We start from the raw sequence: 26,193 nt of genomic DNA on the forward strand, positions 1-26,193 counted from the left end.
CTGGCAGCAACCACTGGAAAAAAAACAGGTCCACAGCATTCCTAGCACAGGAAAGCACTCACAAAGCACGTGTTGAAAGCCCATCCAAGCCAGCGGGACAGAAGTGTACTCTGTCTACTAAGCACAAGTCGTCCTTATTACTTTCCTGAACTAGAGCACTAGTTACTCTTTTTCTTCTCAGAAGGTTGTTTATAAACCTGCCTTCTTTCATGGCAATGAAAACAGCCAGGACACAGAAACTCCCCCTTCACTCAACACAGTCCCAATGGGAATTAGTCATAAACACTTGAATAACAATAAAAATCAAAATAATGGCAGGAAATTGTAATGCTATTCCTCTCTTATTGCCTATGATAAAAATAAGCATTATTTCTCCCAAAGTGCCAATGTCATTATAAGTCCCACTAAATATCTTTTTATACATGAAGACACACAGTGTCAATTAAACCCAATACATAATTTTTGATTAATACCTATGGATTTTTGCAAGAGACAATCTAGCTTTATTGTCAGTTCTGCTTATATAATTACATTTGACAGGTATCTGTTGTTGTCATACAGATAGCACTTTACTATTAATATTTTCTTGCTTTACAGAGACCACAAAGAACTGAGACAGTATCTCTCATTCCTAAACGTAGCTAAAGGATATTACCCTCTTCTGGCTCACTGAAGATCACATCTTTAATTTATCTTAGCTCTGTACATTGTTCAAGACTCTTAATGACAGATAAAAGCAGGAAATGATGTCTATGATCTCATAGCCTTTGTGAATTTGGAAAAAGATTAATGATAGTAATTGGCTCTCTTATTTGTCCTTTGCAATAGATGCATAAAAGAATAGCAGTTCTTGAACTGCAAAAATAGAGCATTGAACATTTATATTCTAGCATCATAAATTAAAGGCATTTCTGTTTAAGAAACACCAAGGAATGCAATATTTTTTCAATAGTGTTAAAAAATAAGACAGGAATCATCAGTTTGATATGTGAGATATCATTTATCTAGCGCAGGCAGCCTTAAAGTCCCATGATAAGTCAAGAATATAAAAGTGTTTTAAAAAGGAGAGTTTGTGATACAGCGTGGTCAGAAATTAAACATATCAGCATATCAGAACAGACAGAGCTCCAATCTCTCAAGTCAAAATTCTTCAAGAGGACAAAGCCTTAATAGACACTGATGTTTTCATACCCTAGTTTGGGGACTTCTTTAACTACATACTGGTTGTTATCACAGAAGGATGAGTACCAACACATTAAATATCTTAAACCTGCTAAAGTGGGCTAGCTGATCTGCATTTGATTCCACTCTCTGAATCATTCATGAAAGGTGCATTTTTTTCTGATTTCAATGATTGCAGTCATACATAATGAAACTGATTAATTCATCTTTTTCCCAACAAGGAACCAAGAGAGATTAAATAAATTGGTGGACAGAGAAGCTGCTGCTGCTAGGACATGACCCATGACCTTCTCATCAAGCTAAGTACAATGAGCAGAATTTGGTGCCACTCTTTTCAAATTGTGGAAGGCTAGTTTTCCTTAAAAGAAAAAAAATGCGACTGGTGGCCACTGAATTTTCATAAATTGCTCATTCAGATTTTTGAAAAAATCTCTTTGAAACAAAAGAACAGTGAGCTTGTGGACATTTAGACCATCAAATGCATTGTGAAACAAACACAGAGCCACAAGTGAACAGGCCTGCAGCAGTCTTAGATCAATAGCGCTTTGCTTTCTGGAAAGTAGAGGAAGGAAAGCAATTTAATTAGTTGCTCTGCTCATTATTCACACATTAATAAAGCTACTTGAAAGGTATAGTTTCATTACTCATTGACATCAATTTTCAAAAGCCTTGTTCTCCCCTATGAGTTCAAATTAATTGTGCAAAGGTAAATCAGCAACTTTGTGCTGCAGAGGCTTTTTGCTATATAGCCATCCTCAAATCCCAACCCCACTGTTTATAGATAGACAAGTAACTTGCTGACTGTAGTTGGGAATCAAACCATATAAATAAACACTGAGATTTTCAAAATTTGTCCTGTTACAGAGGGACAAGGTGAGGATTCCATCCACAGTTTCCATGCATTTAATCACCATCCCAAGAAGAGAAAAATGACAAGTAGTCAACTGTCAACTGGGTAAAGTGAGCAGGGTGTAGATGGAAATGGCTGCATGTAGATCTCCTAGGAGTCATGCTTTGCTACAGGTTTTCTCCATGGAAACCCAGCTGCATCAATCTTGTGCAGTCCCACAGCACACATCTCAGGCTCAGAAGTCATGATAATTTCTCTGCATACTGAGACAATTGTATTTTCCTGTTTTTATCATTACAAAATAAATTGAAAGAAACAGAGATCTGCATTTCCTGTCTTGTCTTCAAATTATCTTTGACAAGAGAATCTTAAAAAAGTATTTCAAACCAACATTAAAACACTGTAACCGAGTTTATGGATAATTCACAATGGTGTCAATAAAAATCAGGTAAATGAACCTCATGAAACAAAGCTTTTTCCCATACGTTGAGTAGGAGAAAGATCCACTGTTCATTACCTTAATGAATGTGGAGAGAGAATTTTTAAGTCAAATGTATGAGCAATGCACACAAAATGCATCAAATATGTTCAAAAAGACTAGCTTAAAAAGATACGTTCCACAATTGAACATTTTTCCCCCAGTATGATTCACTCAGTAGAGCTGACTAAACAATTCCATCAGTGTGTGAGCTGAATAACCCATATGATTGTCCTGACACTTTCGAATGAGATATGTAATTTTTTCCCCCATCACTCACCCAGCTGTGCCGGTGAGCACCATGTAGCTATTTGCATATTCCAGGATGAAAAAACACAACTTTGGTTCTTAAAACTTATTAATAAACATGCACCAAAGCTGAGAAGAATTTTGAATCTCTGTAAGAACACTTAAAGCCTAAATACAATTGTGCAAACCTTCAGATCCTCCTGAATCTTTTCCTCCTCCAATTTTGCTGCTTTTCGATCTTCCATTTCTATTTTCCACTTTTCTGCTACTATTCTGGCTTTTTCTTGAGCCATAGCATCCCGGAATTTCTTTGTAATTTCAGCTTCTTTTTGTCTCCTTCAGAAAAGAATTTGAAAATAAAAATGATTGAAGATAATTCAAGGCATGGTTCTTGAGGGTTTTTTTAAATTGAAGATCAAATTCTAGTCAGTAGTAGATCCTTGTTTGCAACAAATAATTAGAATTAAACGTCATGGAAATACAAAAGAAAACACACTTAACAAGAAACCTCTGAGGAATGGATTTCAGATAACCATCTGGACAAGAAACTTTTTCAATTTCCAGTAAATGTCCCATTAATATAACATCTTCTAAATGAGATCAATTTTTTTTTTTATTATTATTTTCCAGTCATGTCCTATTTTCCTTGGCTGAAAACAGATTTTTCCTATCCATCTAGCAAACCATGGGAATTTATTTTCTCTCAAATAGTGAAACCAGCGAAAATGTCTGCAAAACTTTAACAGTAGAGCATTTATTAATTGTGACAGCCTAAAAAGAGCACAGAGCACACAGTGAAGTTTTAATCCCTGCTTAAATCTGCAATCATTATAAGCAAGAAGAATCTGATATGAAAAGCAATAATACAGAATAATCCAATATTTAATGTGTTACTTCTGTGCACTGAACTGCAAAACTAAGTGCAGGAAGCAGGTGGCCTACGTCCCAACAACATCACAACATCAAGCATCAAAAGACTTTTCAATCTTTACGAAAGCTGGAATCAGCCCTACTGGAAACACCAGCACTTGTAGTAATCAGCTTCTGAACTGCTGGGTTAAGAACTAACACAAGCAGCATGCACATTAAGCCAATTGGAAAATAATAATAATAAAAAAAAGCATTACACATACAAAATCTCTGTTGTGGGCATAGATGCAACAAATATTTTCTGATTTCACCATCTCAAAACACAGAATCACGGGACAGGCAGGGGCTGCAGTGAAAACTGAGCCAGGGCAAACTTTGTTTCCAGTGTTCTGTCACAGTAAAGAAGTGCTTCCCTGTGTTCAGGTAAAACTTTCTGTGTTCCAGCCTGCATCCACTGTCCCTTGTTCTGTCACTGGGCACCAGTGTAAAGAACCTGCCCCATCCACTTGACTACTACACTTTAAATATTTATAAGCATTGGTAAGACCCACCCTCAGTCTTATCTTCTCCAGACTGAACAGCCCCAGGTCACTCAGCCCTTCATTGCTGGGGAGATGCTCCAGTTCCCCAGTCATTCTGGGGCCCTCCACTGGATTGCCTCCGGTAGTCCCCTGTCTTTCTTCAACCGGGGAGCACAGAACTGGACACAGTACTCCAAGTGTGGCCTCAACAGCGCAGATTAGGGTGGGAGAATAAATCCCCTCAACCTGCTGGTCGCACTCTTTTTATGTACTTCAGGCTACTGTTGGCCTTCTCAGCGACAAGGGCTATCTATGCTGCTATCTCATGGCCAACCTGTTGTCCACCAGGACACCCAGGTACTTCTCTGCAGAGCTCCTCTCCAGCAGGTTAGCTTCTATCCCATACCAATGTGCATGGTTATTCCTCTTTCATTTTAGTACTATACAATTGCCCTTGTTGAAGGTTCCTCTCCATCCTCCTCTCCAGTCTGACCAGGTCTCACTGAAAAGTAGCACATCCTTCTGGTGTGTCTGTTACTCCTCCCAGCTTTGTATCATTGGCAAACATGCTGAGGGTGGACTCTATCCCTTCATCCACATCACCAATGCAGATGTTGAAGATGGGATCCAGCACTGGCCCCTGCGGAACACTGCTAGCTACAGGCCTCCAGATAGATTCTGTGCCACTGATCACAACCCTCAGCTCTGACAGTCAGCCAGTTCTCAATCCACCTCACTGTCTGCTCATCTATCCCACACTTCCTATGCTTACTTACGATGATATTATGGAAGACAGTGTAAAAAGCCTTGCTTAAGTCAAGGTTCGCAACATCTGCTGCTCTTCCCACATCTACTCAGCAAATCATGACATCATAGAAGACTACCAGACTCATCAAACACGACTTTCCCCTGGTGAATCCATGTTTACGCACCAGATAACCTGCTTCTCATTCACCTGCTTGGAAATGACATTGCTTGGAGATGACATTAAAAAAAAATCACATTCCCAGGGATGCAGGTGAGTCCTCCCTCCTTTCCTTTCTGAAAAGTGATATACATTGGCTTTCCTCCAGTTCTCAGGCATCTCTCCCATTCTCCATCACCTTTCGAAGTCAGCAGAGAGCAACTTGGCAATCTCCTCTGCCAGTTCCCTATTTTTTATTTACTTACAAACTGGACAACAGTTTAGCAAAATTCCCAAAAAGAAAAATATTCACTACAGTTTTTTGTGCAAGAAGATTTCTGTTTTTTAAATATTAAAATAAAATTTATTTTTTCATAGATTGAAAAATCACCAAAAACAAATGAAAGCAAATGTTGACAAAACATACTTACCATTTTTTACCCACCATTACCTCACACCTTTCTACAAGGCCATGTGTCCCATAATGCCAAGTGGACCCTGAATTCAGATTCTTAAATCCTCACCATAGCTCTTCTGCCTCCTTCTGTGCTTGTTGCCTGGCGCGTTCAGCTATTAGCTCCTCTGATATCTGTTCATACGGCTTGTCACCTGGGGCTTCTCCCATAACCCAGACCCAGACCTCACCATCCTTCCCACGCAGCCACTGCACATGTTTGCCATTACCTGCAACAGCCAACAGCAGAAATAAAGAAAAAAAAGGAAAAAGCAAACACGTAAGTGCAGGCTCAAATTCTTACATTAATATCGAAGAAAAGACCAGAAAACCATAATTGGGAAGCAATTTACTACTCAGAATAAGATACATCAGGCTTGATGAAATCTACAGATTTGACCCATCCACCATGCTACAAGTGGGGAAGACGGTGTTTGTACAATTCAAAGCATATAATCTTCAAAGACTCATTGCTCTACCAAAAATAATAATTAAAAAAAAAATCTGTTGTATTCTCCAGAACTTAGGGACTACGATCCCTTTATTAATTGCAAAACTATATTGTCTTGCTTAATTCAGCAAAGGATGAACAAAGGGAAGAGAAAAAGAGATGGAGAGATAGAAACAACAAGTAGCATTATACAACTAGAAATGCTTTAGCCCACAGAGAATTCTGAGCGTCAGGCATGCAGAGACCCAAGCTGAACCTTCACAGAATTTGAGGAATTCCCTGCTTCCACTGTATGAAGAAGTTACAGAAAGCCTATACATTAGAGCACACCACTCAACAGTAGAAGCGTTTCTGTTCCAGTAGGCAATTCACAGGGATCAGTTTTCACGAAAGATACTATGCAAAAATCTACGGCTGCTGTGTTGGCAGAGAGATTTCACCAACACAGCTTGTGCACTCTTGACAATACAAATGTTTGGCAAGCATTCATTTCCAAAACATCTGTGAAAGGCTTCCTGCTGAGTACAAAGGGTACTTGATTAGATGCGATGTGACTAAACTTTAAGTCATATACACCACCTCACTCTTGTACATTTAATTCATACATTTTAGAAATTCATAAGAAGGAATAAGTGGAAACACCCTTTGCATCCATTTTTTACTTCTTGCTGATTTATTGAAATTGTCCTTCACAAAAGGACATTCCATCACAAACACTACAGCCAAGATAGATAATGAAAATCATTTAAAAAAAAATACAGACTAAAAGGCCACAAGGGATTAGCAATTAATCTCATTTGCTCTACACTAAGCAGGTTGTTCCACAAGTAATGCCTCCTATTTATTTCCATGGAAAGGACAATGGATAAAAAGAACAATAATACTGTTTTCTAGAGCAAATCTCAGCTAACAAACACTATTTCTCAACATAGTCACCACCATTACCTATGCATTTTCACCAGTGATGAACAAGAGCCTCCTGCATGCCATGCTTGTACAAATATGCATCAACAGAAGTAACCAAACACACCACCCACTGCCTCACTGTGCTCACATCCATTGTTTGGCCTCTGTAAACATTCAGCAAACATCAATGACTGTTAATGGATTTTTCCACACAGAAGAATTCTATGACACATGTTAACTTCATATACACTCCCATGACATTCTGTCAGAGTGCCCCTCTGCTATCATCTGTGACACAGCAAGAAAACGTAATGGAATACTGGTGTGAAGGTTCAGCCTCTACTGCTGTACCACCAACACCCACTTCTGAGATTGTGGGCCAATGTAATAAAATAAAAGGCATTATTTTCAGAGCAGACCTCATACATTCCACTAGATTTTATCCTCTTGCCTTCATATCGAGACCAGTAAATTCTCGGTGGCCACTTATTACCCTCCAGAAGTCTTCTGCCTCATTTCAAGACATGAAGAATTGGACAGCCCACATTTTCCTAGCTAGTTTTTTTCTGATCAATCTTGTAGGAGTTAAAATAAATTTGGTCCTATCTGAACCTTCACTTGCAGTTTTTTGTTTTACCTTTTTTGTTTGTTTGTTTGTTTTACAACTTTCTCCACTTCATTAGCTTTGCTACTCCTACCATCTTTAACTACCTGCTGTTCTACAAGAAGGCAAATATCCACTTAACCAGATTAAGGTTTCCCAATGTATAATCAAAAGTATTTTTGAGATCTCAAAAACTGAAGAGAGAAAACTGCAGAAGAGAAGGAAGCAGGGCTGTAAGCAGCAGGTCACGCCAGTGCCAAGCCTCTCTCATAAATGTTTACAATGCAAACTGAAGGCAACAAACATATCAAATCTCTCAATGAAAGCTGATATTCTACATCAAATTTGAAAAGTGATTTGTAAGAATTCCCTCTGTTGGTGTAATGGTGCTAACTTCATTGAGTAGAAAAATTTAAGCAAGTAACGTTTCCCTTCAATAACCCCCAAATGCTTTGTCCTTTCACAGTCTATCAGATTATGTCTCAGGATACAAATGTGAATGTATTCTACTGTGGTTCTATTGTGTTCTGTTAGCACTGTATTTTTTTCTACACAACATTTGAAAACCATCTACCAAGAACAGATTGGTCATATCAGTATGCGTCCCTAAGGCTGTCATCTACTGCATTTCACGCATTTTACATCCTGAGAAGTACAGAATGATTTCCTAGGAATATTGGCTCTACATCTGGAAGATGTGGATTTTACAGCTGGTCCACTTGATGGGTAAGGAATTGGCTGGATGGTAGCATTCACAGTGTTTGCAGTCAATGGCTCAGCATCCAGGTGGACATCAGTGATCAGGACTGGGACAAGCACTAATTTTATCTTTGTTGTCATCAGACAGTGGGATTGAGTACTTTCAGCAAGTTTGTGACAACACCAAATTGAACTGTGCGGTCAACATGCTGAAGGGAAAGATGCCATTCAGACAGACCACGACAAACTCAAGAAGTAGGGTCACGGAAATCTCCTGAAGTTCAACAAGGCCTAAGTGCAAGATCCTGCACTTGTGTCAGGTACTTTCTCAGCATGAGAAAGCAACGCTTGCAGTCCAGAAGGCCATTTGAGTCCTGGGCATGAAAAACAGCATGGCCAGCTAATCAGGAAGGTGATAATCCCCCTCTGCCCCACCTTCATGAGGCCTCACCTGCACTACTGTGCTCCTCCCCCCTCTACCCCCGCCCAAAAAAATATGGAGTTGTTGGAGCAAGTCCAGAGGAGAGTCATGAGGATGCTCAGAGGGCAGGAGGACCTCTCTCCTGTGAAGAAAGGCTCAGGGAACCTTTTCTCTCAGGAGAAGAGATGGCTGACTCCCAGTACCTAAAGGGGGCTTACAAGAGAGCTGAAGAAGGACTTTTAAAGGAGCATGCTGTGATAGGAAAAGGGTTAAGGGCTTTAAAATAAAAGAAGGAAGATTCAGATTAGAAATAGGAAAAAAATATCTTCACTATGAGAGAGGCAAGACACTGGAACAGGTTGTGCAGAGAAGTTGTGGATGCGCCATTCCTGGAGGTGCTCAAGGCTAGTGTGGGGGGCTTCAAACAACCACATCTAGTAAAAGGTGGCTCATGATTTTATGGTCCCTTCAAACCCAAATTATTCTGTGATTCTAATATGTTTCTCAGACACACAATTTAACCATAATTACCGAGCCACTTAAAACAAGTAATTGATTTGTAGACCCATACTGAGATATTGTTCTCTCTCTTCCTTTTAAAACAATAGATCTGTCTTGTAAGTCTACAGACAATAGATACACAAAGCATTTTGAAAAACATGGGTGCAATATACTGTAGGTTAAGTACTATACTGCAGTACTGTATACTGCTATATTAACAGACATAGTTCAAGTTGGAAGATAAGAGCTATCAAAAATCCGGCAATTTGAAGTTCCAGTGTTAAACAGGTAGATTTCTACACATACAAATTTATTATGTTTGAACTTCAGCACATAAACTTATATTCACCTTTTTCTTTAGAGCATGAGAAAAACTTTCAAATTCAACTATTCTCCATTTTACATCAAGAAATGACTCCCATGCGAATCATACCTTAAATCTACTCGAGCTTTATTCCCTATAAAATTGGAGATTGGCTTTACTGCACAATCTGATCATAAAACCTTGCACTTTCTTAGCACAAAATAACAACCAAAAAATATGAGTGGTCAGGAAAAGAAATAACTCAGGGAGAAGATCTGACATTGTGAAAATGGAATTCCTGCCATATAAGAGGCATTTGCAGTCTCAAGATCAAGTTCACAGTGGTCATTGTCAGGCCTTTTGGGCCAACAATACTGAGCTTGCATTTTCAAACTGTAGTACCAACTCCAAGATATGAGCTGAGAGCACAGAAAACTCTTTTCCTCAATATTTTCAGGAAACTAGCATTGTCTGCCTTACTAGTGCAGAATTACTACCTTTGAGGGCTGATTATACTAAAATAATTTATACTTTGAGACACTTCTAAAGTGTTACATTTTTCAGAATATACATATCCTATTCATATAATTTATTTCTAAATGCAACAAATTTGAAATAGAGAAACTCAAATAAGTCTAAAAAGAAAAGACAGGTCCTAACTAAATAAATTAGAAGTCTAAGTGAGAAAGCAACAAGGGAATCTCATTTCTCTTCTTCAGAAACAGAGACATCTGAGCCCAGGAACAAAACCTAATACAAAATCAGGAAATAAAATCATCTCTTGAGTCCCAGCCTGGTGCTGGATTACAGAAATACTTCTCTTTTCCTGCAGATTGTGGCAGGCTGTGAATAGTTAGCATTAGGAAGTACTGGACATCAAGATTAGTCCAGAAGAGAAAGCCAGAAAAAAAACAAACAAGCATTTCAGAAGCAAGAATTACCTTATCAGGAAAATGTACTGAATAATTCACCAAGATTTTTTTCTAGCTCTACTGCTCAGACCAACAATTTATAAAGGTACAGAATATTATCATGTTTTTTGGCTACATCAACTCTGTAGTAACTCAACAAATCAACTTTACTTCTTGCAATTCTCTTAACCTGTCAATGGAGGAGCACCTCTTACTGAGGTCTCCCGAAGCTATAGCTATATTGCTATAAGACCAGTAAATAGGTTTTTCCATATTACCACTTACACTAGGCAAATGCAAAATCAAGCGTGCTAAATTTGCAGCACAAAGAGATAACAGTGCAAACTTTGAGACCTACAACCTGAAGCAACAGCAACATAAAATTGCACTTATAAACACAAATGCATACACACAATCAAAACTGATCAAAGATGACCAAGTCATCTTTCTATTTATTTGTGTTTATTCAGTAAACGGCATAGAAGCTATGTAAGTATAAAACAACACCCTAGAGAGCAAGCCAAGTGTCTCACCTGCAAGCACTGCTAGTCTCTCTCTACCAGCAATAATGCCAACCTCACACACTGAGCTGGAGCTCAACCATGGGCTGGGCTGTACATCACAACAGGATGCCCTTTGAGCTTGCCTTAAGAAATCCTCAGTGTATGCAGGATATCGTTACTGCCACGGCCGAGCACTGCCAGAGAACGTGAACATTAGCAACATTAGACAAGAGTGAAAGCCATCAGGGGAAGGGGCCTGTGAGGAGGATCCCGCTGCAGGCAACACTTATACTAAACGAGGGATCAGCTTGCATTAGTTCAGGCTTCCATGCTGAGATTGAGGCTTAAAGTAAATGGAACTGCACAAGTCTCCCCATCTTTCATCGCTTCTGCTGATCAGGATGGAGGAGGAGAATCACAGTTGGTTTTTTAATGAGTTCGGTTTTATCTAGCTTCATTTTCAAATACGCTTGCAATTAAAGGGCTTTAAAAATAGCAATAATCAGAGCAAACAGGATATCGTTGGAATCGGTTCCATCCTCTGAGCTCACTCATTATTGTTTTAACAGCTACAACACCCTTGACAATTCCTACTTGTGATCCACCTCCCTGGTTTTCAGGGGAGGAGTTCGAAGGCCCATGGTGTCAGGCGTCCCAGCTGTGCTGTTACTTTCCTGCACCTGCCCACTCAGCCCTGCCAAACAGGGAGGAGCACCAGTAATCCCCCTTGCCTTTGTAGCACAAGGAATATTACAAGCTCTGTCAAGTGCAATTTGAGAAGCACAGAAGGGCTTTCAAAGTCTGCTAAAAAGTCACTTTGTCAAAACAGCCTGCTATTTCAATGAACAGCCTTGTTTCTCTGAGGTTTGGTTTCCCACCACAGCTCTCCCACTTGGAAGCTACAGATCTCTGCAATAGCAAATTATTTGATTTCCTCACTAGCTGAAAAGCTTTGTAGTCAGATAAATATCTTTTGACCCACTCTTTAAAAGCATTCCTTCTCTTGCTCTGCACTAGAAAAATGCTCCTGAACTTTATTCTGCATTTGAAATAGGCTGCATGAGCATTCACTGCTGACATCAAACTGATCGGTCTGATCTGCCTTTGTTGGTCAGAGATAAATGCAGTTTGTGGGGTTACTTACGCTGTTATTGTTCTTTGGGAACACAGATACGTGGCATACTCTAGTCTGAGCACTATGTGTTTCATATAAGATTTTAGTCTTAGCTTTCTGAAAAAACAACTGTTACATCTTTAAGGTAGAGGCTTGCATTTTCATAGTCAGCAGAGTACATGAGGTTGTGCTCAGTTTTATAAGGTACCAGACATATAGTAGAAACACATTGATAAAGATGATGGTGAGGATATTAAGCTATCAGTTTCCTGAGCTTAGCCACTCACCATTTCCCTTCTTTTTAAGGAGAAAAGACAATCCATGTTTCTGTGAATGCTTCTGAAAGACATAAAATGACAGAATGCACTTTCCTGAATACTAACATCTGTAGATCCATAAAAATACACACGGAATAACTAAGTGGCATAACACAATGAAAAGCACAGCAAGAAAGCAAGGTCCCAGGCTGCAGCAAGCAAAAATTTGTTCAAACACAACAACTACAGGCTGTCAGAAAGAAATGCTTACTTTCAGAAGATCTCGGGTAGGCAGAGATCTCCAACAAAAAAACCCTCACCTCCACTGCCAAATGAGGTCTTGTAAGGGGTGGATCCTGGCTCCAGCCCTTCCTGTTACTCAGCTGCATTGCGTGCACCTGAGCTCCCCTGGCTTGGCCCTGCCTTCCCACCAGGTGCTCCATCACTGCTTCAGGCCATGATTTAGCATTTCCACTACAGGTGTTAATGATGAAAGCAATGAAAGTAACATAATCCCACAATAAACTGCAGGTATACTACAGTTAATTATGTAGTCCACCCCTGCTAGTAGTCATAGGGCCACGAACCCATCTCTTCCAAGAATACATTCTGAGAGCTCCGTTGCTTCAAACTAATCTTTGAGACAGTAAGAAAATGGGGAAAAACTCTAAACTGCTCAAGTAGCCCCCCAGCATTTTATTTTATATGCTGTCCAATTCCAACACTGAGTTGTGTGCCTTCCTATTTGAAGGAGGATTTGCATGGGGAGCAAGAGAATTCAGCTGGTTTACATTAATTTATCAGCAAGGGTTGCAGGATCTCAGCACCACTGAAAAATGAGTCTTCATGGCTCTCCAGCTGCTTTCTGATCATATAACAAACCCAATCTTATGTTTATGGAATTACAGCCTGTTGCCATGGAAATAATTATGCTGCAATATACTCCTGCAGGATTAAATAAAGGAAGAGTGACTGCAAGAGAGCAAACATAAAGCGAGGAGACAGTTACCCAAATCAGACTCCGGTAATTAACAAATGTGGCAAAAATATCCATGCATAACACTCAAAGGTAAAATGGGTTTGAAATATCAGAGGTTTGAATACTGTGAACAAATGAAAAATAAAATAGCACTTAATTGATCTCTTTCCAGTATGCCCCAAATATTTTCTTGGCTCCTTGGGCAAAGCACGCTAATGCCTATTAATTTTATGCTTTGCCCACTTTCAACTGGGAATTAACATTCAGAGCTTAAAGACGTTGCTGTAACTCTATGAATTACAGTTTAGCAGCAAGCTCAAGTCACTCCATTTTTATGTCCCTTTCATTGGAAATGGTGTAAGAGTGCAGATGCATATGAGATCAGAGAGGAAGCTTATGAACTCATTTACATCAATAGCATTCATTTATTTTCCGTTCATTGAAAAAAAGAAAGGAAAAAGCACTATAATTTCTGATTCCCAATCCCAATTATTTTTTATACACAGTAAAAGTTATATGCAAAGCTTATTTCTCACTAAGAGCTATCACAAAGCATCCAAGTTTACCTGCTACTACAGAATAAATTAAAGCAAGTCTGCATGGCTACTTCAAGGGCTGATGGAAAATCATTGGTATCCCACCACAGCGAGATTTTCCATCGTCACAGCACAGAAGTTATTCTGTGGGAGGTTAACGAACCATCATCAGTGTCTGAATAAACCCATCACTCACTTGAACTCATCAAGTTTTCCTATCTTTTCCAAATCCTTCCTTCAAAACCCAGTGCTTCTATTGAAAACAGGGACAAATTGCAAGAATATACGGAATTAGCTTGGGGAAACCTCACTCTCCCCTTGGTTGCAGTGCTGCTGTATTTCCATATGAAGTATTCATGAGCTTGCAACCAGTCACAACCTCATATCATTACCAGAGCACAACTATGTACAAGAAAGCCTGTCTACCACCTCTGTGTCCTGGCGGGCTCAGCAGAACCATCAGCAAAGGAACACAGCAATTGTCTCCCTGCCAGTGACTCGATTAACCCAGTAGCCTCTCAGAACACAGATGCAAAAGAAACCTTGGCTGAAATAAGACCTACGTAGCTAGCAATATTCTGCTCTTACGTTTCTGCAAAACAGCGAAGTCAGCTGCAGGGCAGAGGATGAGACTAAAAAGCACAGACTTAAGGGCTAATCCAAAGAGGGCAGAGAAGTCCCTCTGGATTTGTTCCATCTGGTACATATCTGGGTCAGAGATGTTTACTTTTCTCAAGCTGGGGCTAGAAACATTTAGAAGCCACTGTTTAAGCACAGCTCAGTACAGAGCCACATTCGGCATGAACCCTGAGCAGCTGAGGTATCTGAGCCCCAAGGTATCTAGTACTAACAACAATGCATCGCATCACAGGCTACTATATATATGTTGTGAATGCTACATCAAAGCTTTTCCAACAATTTCAAATTAGTTGGCTCAAATCCCTAATAAAAATTATTCGAATGTTTTCATTACATTTTCAGTCCTCTCTGAATTCAAAACAAATATGAGACTTGACAGAATTCAAGACCACATACAGCCAGAAACTTTGGAAATACTCAAGTCTGATAGTTTTGGTTAGATCCAGTGATACAGGGAACAAGACAATGAATGCTGCCAGGAGCATGCCTCTGTAGTGTTAGCCAAGCCTTAGCTAAGCATTACCAGGATGTAGAGGAGATTTACTACAAATGAGGAATACATTCCTGAGTTCAGAAATGTAGAGGAATGTCACTGTGTACATCCACGCACCCTTAAATGCAAACAGTGAAACATGTACTCGCTGGTCTTCACCTGCAACAGTGATCTATCCTCCAACTATCCATTTGTGACATTTGAAATACTTGCTTTCAAATTGCTTCATCTATTCTCCAATGATTTTCCAACACAAATGTCATTTAGACGGAGAAATTATTTTCTAGCCATGCTGTGATAAACCTACCTAATTTTCTCCCAGCTATGCTTGTTAAAGACAGGTAAATAACAGAGTTTACAAATAGCTCCTGTCTGAACATCCTGAGCTGCAGTTCACAATGAGTAAATGTCAGCATAAGTAGCAGCAGTCCCACATTGTCTTACCTCCCACATGGCTGCTCTTCAGCTTCCTAGAGCTCAATAGGCTTTGAAATCTCATTTTAGGTATTCTGACAGCTTTGGATAGCACAAGAGTCAAAATCCAAACTGGCAGAGTTCTTCGCTTAGTCCCAACTCCACTATAATAGTTAAAGGGCTTCTACGTAATGACATAAATGCACTTCATTGCAAATTGCAAAGCTGCCTGTCAGTCCGCTGAGAAAATCCCAAAGGAATCCTGAATTTTTGAAGAGGCTTCCCTTAGAGGTATTAGCACAACGAGAAAAGGCAACCTGTTTTTCTTACAATGAAGAAATATCCCTGAAAGATCAGCAAAGGAATTATTTATAAATAGAGGACAACCTCTAAATTCCACTAACTATTCCTTTTTCAAGCTCTTTCAGAAAAAGCCATCAGTCATAATAAAAGCTTCAAAATACCTGCTTGAACTTAGAATAAATTCATTAAATAATGTTGTTTTGGGAGGATCCCGAAGCAATGCTCAAATTCTACCAATACATTCTAGGGAAAGTACAAACACAGGCTTGGTAGAAACAGTAAAAGCATGAGAGCAATTCACTGTCAGCTAAAGGAAATACTTCATCCCAGAGAAATGACTCCTTTATAGTATTCCTCTAACACCTTGATTTATATTTTAGAAAGGGAGGAATTTTAAGCTGTTGAAGACCATGAAAACATTTCATTCACGCTCAAAATAAAATACTATCTTTAACATTGGCTCAGTCTGATATAAATCTCAATTGTGACCTTTTCCTCAAGACACACAAACCAACCAACTCAAACGTAAAAGCAGGTATGATTTAGCTGTTACTGATGAAGGCTAATATTATTTTCTTCAGACACAAAGACTGAGGCTGATTTCATGTAGAATGCTATACTGTTTTTATTGCTAAACTCTCTCAACAATTTACATCAAGCTTCATAGCATTTAACAGGACAACTAAGACAATCTCTGTTCTTTGGTGTCCCCATAAAAAAAAATAAAAAATCACTGTAGGCCTTGGGACTTGGCTAGTTAGTTTCCACAACAATTGAAAAGTTATCACACTGAGCAACATCCCCTAAACCTGTGGGTGGTTTTAACTCAAGAACATAAATAATCTTTTTATTTGACCTATGAGTGCCACCCTTTTCTTCCCCTACTCTGGGCTCGTGGTTTCTGCAAGACAACATATCTTGCCTTGTATGGCAAGTCAGTTACACAGTGCAGCTTGCTGTACTTCAAACCAGGACTTCCAGGAAAGAGCTGACGTGGATGACACTCAAGAAGATCAGAGTGGAATGGCTACAGCAGCCTGCAGCAGACAAGGCATCTCCTCTAAGCCCTTCTCCAGCAAGTTTAGAGTCCTGCTCTTAGAGACCAGAAACCTTCTTAGTGTTTTACCTTCTTTGTGTAACCACTCTTCACCTCACATCAGCACTCTCATTTTCACTGATATCTTGTCCTATTTGAAAAGTTGTGGCTGCTGAGCGCAGTCCCTGGTACCATCACTTCCATTTTAAAAAAAGAGAGAAAGGAAGAACCGAGGAACTACAGGCTGGTGAGCCTCAGCTCCATGCCTGAGAAGATTATGGAGCTGACCTTCCTGGCAGAGACATTAAGGTAATGCCAAATAATCAAAATTGCATTCACCGTCATTGCAAAATTTTGAGAAATGCACCCCTTTTGATTTGCTGTTTGTTTTGCAGAGTAATAAAAGGTGAGCTCTTGAACCGGAGGAGAATTGTACCAGTTGTTGCATAGGACTGCAGCTCAAGCCCATGCACCTTCTGGAACACTTCTGAAGAAATGTTTATTATTACCAATTCCTTTTGCACTGCCTCACCCTACTCCCTCCCAAAGAGGCAGGGTATGGGTTTCGTAAGTAAATATTTTATCTATGAGAAAAATGGAAGAGCCATTTGATTAGAAACATTAGATCATGAAAGTTAAGATATATTTTCAGTGGAACCAAATGCCTGACTTCCTCAACTTTTAATTTCAATAGTTCTCTCTCAAAAGCTTCTGTAAGATCAGCTCTCCAGTACAGTTCTTTTGGATGTGGTATGCTTTTATCTTCAGTCAAACCGAAAGGATAATTCATATTGTTAATTTAAGAAGGTACGTAGGTCACTCCAAAAGTAATGCCTCCTATTCATTTCCATGGAAACTACAACAGATACACAGAGCAGAATAACAGTGTTTGAGAGAGCACATTCCCAGCTACACAGCACTATTTTTCAACAGTCACCATCACTAGTTACGCATTTTCACCAGCAATTAACAAGAGCCCATATGTCACACTTGTAAAAATCCACACCAGCAAAATGACCCTCTGTTTCACAGCTGTTTTTATGGCATTGTTGCTCAGAAAACATTGCCCATGCAGTCCATCTTTCATCAGCCCAGACAGATTGAACTCACGAAGGCACCAAATCCTGACAACATGGCAGGCATGGTAGTACAGTTCAGCCATGATTGGCAGTGTGCTCCACAGTCTTCAAAGCAGTATAGGGCCTGGCATTATCACGTTGCAAGAGAAAGGTCATCCTCTATTCTTGCCACATTCTGGAAGTTGAAGCCTTCAGCTTAGTCAGGGTCACAGTGTAGCAGTCAGAGTTGGTGGTTTGTGTGGGTTTCAGGGAATCCAGAGGAATCACCCCTTTTCTATCCCAAACTGTACACATAACTTTACTCACTGAGGGCTGTGTCTTGAACTTCTTCAGCAGGGAACCCATGTAGCCACCCCACGTACTGCAGTTTTGACAGTGGCTTATAGTAGCAACACCACATTTAATCATTTCTTATGACATAATTCAGGCAGCTATCATCTGCAACTTCCTATTAGTTCAAGAGGTCCTCACAGATACCATATGGTGCTCTTTCTCGTCCTGTGTATTGCCACCATGGTTTCCAATGCTTTGAAGCCAAGATTCTGCTCCATCCATTGTTCCCTTGTCATAATCTATCAATTCACATGGATGAGCTGATCAAGATGCTCTTCATTTAGTGGTGTGACAGCTGTGTATGATATGTGGCTCGTCTTTCACATCACTGCTGAAAAGCACAACCCACTGCCTCGCTGTGCTCACATCCATTGTTTGGTCTCCATAAGTGTTCAACAGGTGACAACTGATGTCAAAACTGGAATTTTTTTCCACACAGAGGAATTCAATGACACATCTTTGCTACGTGTGCCCTTCCATGTCAGACACCATTCTGTCAGACTGCCCCTCTGCTGCCATCTGTCTCATGGCAACAACATGTAATGGGTATCGGTGGCCCTAATGCCATATTATGAGCATCTGCCTCTGACATTGTGGGACAACATAGTAAAATACAAGGCACTACTTTCAGAGCAGTCTTGGTAATACGTAAAATAGAAAGTTGATGTGACATTTTACTCTAGGCAAATGTGAACATTTTTGTCAGTACAAACGCAGTCTAAAAGTTACTGTGTTGCTCCTCTCCTCCTCCTCTAATTCTTTATAAATCAGAAAATTAATTACCCAGAAAATAGTCTCCTGTAGTAGGAAGCTGAACAGGTTTAATGCATAGTTTATATATGGAAATTTAGATGTCAACACTGTGACAAATCATCACATAAATATTTTTGCAGCTAGAGTTTGCTGCATCCATCTTTCCCAAAGAATGAGCATAATGCAGATTATCTGGATGATAAACAGCTGTTTTGGTTTAAGGATCTGAAAGACATTTTTAATATTTTTTTCCAGCTACAAATCAATCGAGATGAACAAAGTTATTGTGCTGTATGAGAGAAGAGATCCTGATGCCATCTTTCTTAGAGGAGAGATATTCACTGTAAGAACACTAAGATGAAGAAAACAGAAATTAGACACAACTTGGTTTCCCAACTTCTACCTTGTCATCTGTCAGGGGACACTTCAAACTCACTACTAAATAGACTGTTCTTAATGTTCCCCCCCTCATTTCTAGGCTACCGTTGTTACCTACCCTGGAGTCATTTTACAAAGGCCCTAGCTTCAAGTGAGTCTTGAAAACTAATTTTGCTTTGAAATTTCTTTAGTCATAGTGTTTGAATTGCCAAGTATCTGACTGGATATACCCAGTACTTTGTAAGGTTCAGCTGCTCTAAACTTCTTAAGAAGTCTGACAACTGAATCCAATAATGTATCTGCATTGAGGTGCTCAAAGCAAAGCCTTCTGCTATGGCAAAGAGTTAACAGGAGCAACACTTTACATAGTGACTGCAGCTGTAATCAGCTACCCAGGATTATTAGTGATTTCGAATGTTCAGACTTAAATCGATTTAAAGATTGGATGAGATCTTTAGCATTTCACAGGGAGTGTTTGACACATCTCTGTGACACCTCCTTGCTGAGTGAGGAATGGCTGCAACCACATTTTCATGAGAAAATAGTTTTCTATCATGCATCCTCTAGATGAGGAAAGAGTTGGAAGCCACTTACACAAAAGAAACAAGGAAATATTTCTATTTATTCTAAACCAGTTGAACCCAAGATCAAACACTCGGTAATGACCAAGTGGAAAATTTTTTTTCTTTTATTCCCCACAGTTTCACTTGCTTTCTCAGCCAACACATTCAGCACACATAACAGACTGAGGATGGAGCTCTGCAGCTTCACTAAATATCCCATGAAAACACATCTTCATGGCTTTTTTCCCACAATTTCTCTTTTTTTGTGCTATTTTCAATCATCTATTCAAAACTGTATAGCTGGACATCTAAACTCACATGGTGTGGCTGTTCTTACATTACATCTTATTCATAGTCAACCCTTCCCAAGCAGCTCCAATTCACAAACCTATCTTCTGACCCAGTCACACGTAAACAATTAGCGCCAAGTTAAGAAACCTCAACAGTACAGGTAAGCCTGCCTTCCGCTTGACTGAGGAGCAAGTAAAGGGATAGCAGGCAAAGAAAAAAGCCTCAGTAGTGGGAGACCTGGTAATCTCCAGTTACCACTGAAAAAATGGGAGAGGTGATTTCTGTCTGAAAGAGTCACTTTGAAACAATTCCCCTTGCTCCCACACTAAACTACTCCCTGGAGAAAGAATTAGCCTTGAGAGACAAAGAGCAGAAACTGTGTTTTTGCTGCCCAAGCCTGTTTTGCCTATGGGGACAGCTGGCAAGCTTCCTTGTAATCTGTTTCAGAAATGCTGTATCACAGCCAGTTGCATGCCCATCTCCCCAGCTCCAGAACAAGCATAGGAGGAGGTTACAAGCTTACTTTGTTTGCGCCTTGCTGTTTTTGTCAGCATAGCCTCCTCCATTCGTGCTTTCTCTTCCCTCTCCTTCCAGCGCCTCAGCTGCTCTTCTCTCATCTTGTAGAACAAGATTTGCTTTTGCTCTTCATTCAGCTCTGCCAGGAGCTCAGGGTCGATATACATATCACGCAAAATTTGCTGCAGCATGACTACTCCAAAAGCAAAGAGAGAAACTTGCTCCCAACTACCTTCAGTACAACGAGGAGATCCCACCTACAGCACTCCAGAAAGCAACCTGCAGCAAAGGAATTCTCCCTCATCTGCCAGCCCAGCACAGGCTCGATTCTTCTTCCTCTGTCCCTCTTCTTGCAGGCATATTCTGCTCCTCTTCTCTTACACTGACAGAGTTCTCTGCTTATCTCATCCACAAAGGTAGTGACAGGTGTCGAGTGAAATGAGGGGGGAGGAAAGGAGAATGATGATGAAATAAATGAAAAGACCAAAAGAAATAAGACCCTTCAGTGTTCCTGACTGCAAACAGGTAAAAATAAGGGATTCTTGACTGCACCCATCATTTTTGCTCCCTTGAGTAGAAGGAAATTCAATATAATGAAAGTCTGAGACTTTCGGCTGAAGCGATAATGCACTCCCAAGGGTGTTAATGTTGCCCTGGGGGTTTAAAGTGATGTCATGGTTTAACGTATCACCTACACCAACAATATCTATGTCACTTCGGGAACTGATCTCTTCTGATAAGAGAGGAGAAATGAGTTTGCATATTATTTCCCAGTGTAACCTGTTAACTGGTCTCAATAGGGTAGGTCACATCATCTCATATTTACCTGGTGCTGACAAATATGGTCATGCAAAGTGATTAAAATGTCTTTAAAATTAAAAGCAGATGTAATAAAAGCCGCAAGAATCTTGTTATCACTTTATAAATAGTAAATTAATATTAATTAAACAAGAGGTAGTTCTCAGCAGTTCATGTAGAACACGCACATCCTGCTGGCAATTCACTTTCTGCTTTGTGACTGCAGAAAGATATAATGCTGCTCTTCAAGCAAATTGTGACCTTATGCTATTCAACAGAGTTTTTACCACAGTCTGGAAAATAATGTTTCAGCAGCAGGGCCAAGAGCCACTAAATTAGACGAGAAAAGTAAATGCTGAATTCCACATCCAGCTTTCCCTGGGTACTCCTCCAAGGAGCAGCAGCACGCCATGAGGAGGGGAAACTGTCCAAGAAGAGAAAAGATGGGGCCATCCTGAGTTTTAACAAAATGAAGAACACACCTCAGGCTGTAGCATCCCATTTCGTGATACTTGCACAACATCTCTCTTTTAGGGTCTACCACTAGAAGGTAGACTGTACAGGGAAGACCCACACTACTGCCAGAGGGATAGGAGAGCCACTCCCGTGGCATTCAGAACAGGGCAGTGGAACTGCCATGGAGCAGAACTGCAGAGCAGTCATCGCACTTTTCCACTCCTTGTCATTAACAATTTTCAGAAGCAAGATATCCAATTTGCAGTAGTACTAGATAGCAAGGGAAGAGGAACACAGATGATCCATCCACCATTCACCTGTATCGTTTTTCAAATTAGATACTATCACTTATTGCTAATATGCTTAACCCCATCCCTCACCTGCAATGGTTCCTTACTGGCATGCACAACAAGTGACAAGAAGATGCCTGCTCACTTAATGAATGAGTATTGAGTTACTAATTATTTCTGGTGCTTGCCCTCAGTCAAACCAGAAATGAAAAGTTCTAAAGATTAAGATCTTCTCACAATGATGGTACAAAGACTCAGGGCAGAGACACCACAGAATGATGCTTTCCTCCTGCACAGAGAAACAAACCAGGGAAATTCACATGCAGGTGCCTCCCTGGAGAGTTGCCTCTGGCCCCTGGCACCGATTCCTGAGCAGAGAGGACGCAAAATTGGAGTCTGTTTCCTCCTTCCCCTACTCCTCAGAGTTCTTCCCTGTTTTCCTCGCTCCAGGAAATACGTGGAAGTATTAGAAGGCAAGGACACAAACTCATCAGTCTCAACACAACTTACTAACCACCTGTATTCAGTCACTGACCTCTCTTCCCCTGTTAATGCAGGTAATTCCCAATTACAGGGGCAGCTGTTTATGCTGCTGAGTGGAGCATCACTTATTTCAGTGACATTCATATGCAGTCACACAAAGTCAAAACAAACACTCAAAAAATTCTGAGTTCACTTAGAAAAAAACTGTGTACCAGCTCCATTTGCCTTTAACAACATTGTCCTTTAACTGCAAGATACGTTACATTCTTCCTCACGAAGAAAATAACTTTATAGATGTCTTGAGCTCTTACATGGCTTTCATGGTCCTTGTATTCAAAAACTTACACTGTTATTGTGTTTACTCATGTTAAGCTCTTTTGAAGTAAACAAAGTATCACAATTTAAGCAGAAAATACTTCTGATTTAAATTAAATTTCAAGTAAAGAGACTGTATTGTGTGGAAGCACAAATCTAAAGATTCTCCTTGAACAACACCTTCAGCTGTTTGCTCTGTACAGAGTCCAGTTCACTCTGCACTTCAGGTTCTCTCTTATGTGCAGGTTTAGTCTCGTAAAACAAAATGCTTCAATTTTATTTGGCTTTTGTTTGTTCGTACATTTTTGTTTTCCTTAAAGAAATAGAATTTGGCAAGAAAATACCTAGAGAAAGAAACACTTTGCTTCTATTTGTTCTATTTTTCTTGGTCAGGTATAGAAAGAGGAGAGCCTGAGGGATTTGGCCTTCCTTTCTCTGCTTTTATTCAATTATACTGAAACTGTGGCTTCACATTTTGGCACTAATTGAAAAAGACTCGCCTTTGTAAAGGCTTCAGGGCAAGCAGTTTTGCTGTTCTAACCATTTGTCATCTTTCCAATTTTATTTTACTTGACTTTGCAGAACAAAAATCAAATTGTGATCACAAGCTATCACAGTGCAAAGAACAAACTCTTCATCAAGGACTACGTACATGATAAGAAGCAAGAGCTGTTTCTGAACAGCATTCAGCTACAGAAGTAGCTCAGGATGGAGATTTCGAGATGCAAAACAGCATACAAACAAATTTTCTGCAGCTACTGGTAATGTTTAATGATCAATCACACAACAAAAACAGCAAAAACAAGGAGATGAAATAACTACTTCATGAATAACCCACTATCTGAAAATTACTAACTCAAAACATATGAGAACACTAACACACTAATCAAATAAGAGTAGAATTAGTTTATTGTGTTGTTTTGTTTTCTTTTTAATTTTTTTTTTTAAGTTCACATGTGCAAGTGATATAAGTACAGAAATTAAACCACTAGACTTCCTCTAGTTTAATCTGACTTCTATTGCCCTAGGTAAGAGGGTGAAGATGATGCAAAGCTGCCTTGTTGCCTGTGTCTTGCTGATCATCCTGACATTCTTAGTAGAATGTCCTGTAGAGAACATTTTTAAGCAATAATCTTTCCAGAAATTCTCTTCCTCCATTGGAATCATTTTAGACATTAATGTTCTCCTCACATTAAGCCTTTAATGATCATTAAAAGTAGACTTTTTCACAGACTACTCAACAACAACATCTAAAAGAGATGTCTGACTCTATTCAAGTGATGCAAGGGCTGCTTCTCTCTTGACTACCTCAGTGAACCTGTTGGCAGTATACGAGACATTCATCTAGGAAACCTAAAATTGAATTTTTAACCTACTACATACTGATCTTGTTATATAGTTTAACAGACCTTAAATAATCCAAATTGGTAAACTAAGTCTCAATTGTCATTAAGAAATCACCATGTATTCTTATCATAGAATGGCCTGGGTTGAAAAGGACCACAATGACCACCTGATTCCAACCTCCTGTTATGTGCAGGGTCGCCAACCAGCAGACCAGGCTGCCCAGAGCCACATCCAGCCTGGCCTTGAATGCCTCCAGGGATGGGGCATCCACAGCCTTCTTGGGCAACCTGTTCCAGTGCCTCACCACCCTCTGGGTGAAAAACTTCCTCCTAAGATCCAACCTAAACCTCCCCCGTCTCAGTTTAAAACCATTCCCCCTTGTCCTATCCCTATCCACCCTCGTAAACAGCCATTCCCCCTCCTGTTTATACGCTCCCTTTGAGTATTGGAAGGCCACAATGAGGTCTCCCCAGAGGCATCTCTCCTCCAAACTAAACAAGCCCAGTCCCCTCAACCTTTTCTTCTGATTTCTGAGAAAATGTAGAAACCTTACAAGGTCTGAAACTCAAAAGGCAACCTTGAGGAGACACCAAATCTGATATTAAAAACTTTTCCTTTTTCCAGGATTAGTTCACAGTTAGAAATAGCTTGACTCAGCAGATTCAGACAATTCAAAGGAAGAAGACAGCTATTGAGAGAAAACATGAAATTAAACTTCCTACTGACAAACAAAATTTTTCTTTCCGTCCTTTCTCAGACCTGATTACGATATAGATGAATTAATGACTGGCAAGAGCAGGGAGAACTGAAGAAAGAATGACTGACTGTGGGCATTCTTCATCGCCCCAGCCTTTCTGAGAAGTTTATATGGACAATGATTTCTCCATTACCCTTTCACCTTGGTCACCCCTACCACAACACTACAAACTAAGCTAAAATAATTACACAAGGATTATATCTCAAGAACCTATGAACAAAATAGAAGATAACTATCAGTGCAGTTCCTTGCTGGCAGTTCTTACCCTACTATAACTTCCATATACCTTGATGCTCTAATTAGTACTAGCCCAGAAAGGAGCTCAGAGCTGTTTAAAATTTAAGACTGGAGATTCCTTTAATCTTTAACAGCATCTTGTGGGACTAGACACACAGCCTCTGGTATAACATCTTTCTGGCTAAACAATGCTCAGCACTGTCACTAGAACTCACCTGCTGGGGAAGTAAGGAAGAAGAGGAAGCACAGAAAGATGTTTTAGCCCTATTTTGAAGAAAAAGGTATTTAATTGGCCAAGGCTTTTTCATCTCTTCCTCCATTTTCTTCTAAGCACATGCATCCTCTATTCCCTGGGCTGAACAGCTCACTGCAATGCTGATGAATGCTGAACCAGCAGAAGAGCATTTTCTTTCAGATTTTATAACACAGCTACCTAACCTACTTTAGCCATGTCATTTACATAAAAATATTCAGCTATAACCTACATACTACGAGGAGAGATGCAGGAGTAATACACCTCTACCCATAAAGAAAGGAATGAAATTGTGAAAGAAAGCATAAAGAAAAAAAATGTGGCAATGAAAATGTGCTGAACTCTGTAGTCTTAATCTTCATGTGTGTTTTGTACCTTTAACACATTTTTCTTCCCCCCCTCCTCCCTGTCCAAGACGAAGCAGTGCACAGTATCTGTACTTTTCAAGTCCCACTGTGCCAGCATCAAAATGAGAAGAAAAGAAGCTGGAACTGAATAGTGCAGGAAGGAGCTGACTGTGACACAGGAAAGGTAAAATTAATATTTTTCTGAGGCCTTCTAAACACGAACAAACCTGCCACTAGGAAATTAAGTACATTAGAGCACTCACCACAACAAACAGGTCTTGCATTTGGTATGCACATTGCTGCCAATTAAAAACTAGAAATAAGCAATTGAGAATTATCCCTTCCCCACCTCCTCCATCAGAGATAGGATGTAACAAAACGTGCCTTTCTTCTCCAGTTCCATATTCAAGTCTGTGGC

At 39.9% G+C, this 26,193-nt stretch overlaps 1 protein-coding gene across 1 annotated transcript in view; it reads right to left on the minus strand.

Annotated features, from left to right (window-relative positions):
- Positions 1 to 20,683, minus strand: part of SH2D4B (SH2 domain containing 4B) — a 67,486-nt gene extending 46,803 nt beyond the window's left edge. Inside the window, exons 1-3 of the mRNA XM_042818678.1 lie at positions 20,500 to 20,683; positions 5,579 to 5,738; positions 2,948 to 3,095 (exon numbers count right to left, since the gene is read on the minus strand). Coding sequence (XP_042674612.1) covers positions 2,948 to 3,095; positions 5,579 to 5,738; positions 20,500 to 20,683 — 492 coding nt within the window. The remainder of the gene's footprint in view (positions 1 to 2,947; positions 3,096 to 5,578; positions 5,739 to 20,499) is intronic.
- Positions 20,684 to 26,193: the final 5,510 nt, after the last annotated feature.

Source organism: Centrocercus urophasianus, unplaced genomic scaffold (genome assembly GCF_019232065.1).
Source record: "Centrocercus urophasianus isolate 14NV4802_14NV808 unplaced genomic scaffold, USGS_Curo_1.0 seq_17, whole genome shotgun sequence".
NCBI lineage: Eukaryota > Metazoa > Chordata > Aves > Galliformes > Phasianidae > Centrocercus > Centrocercus urophasianus.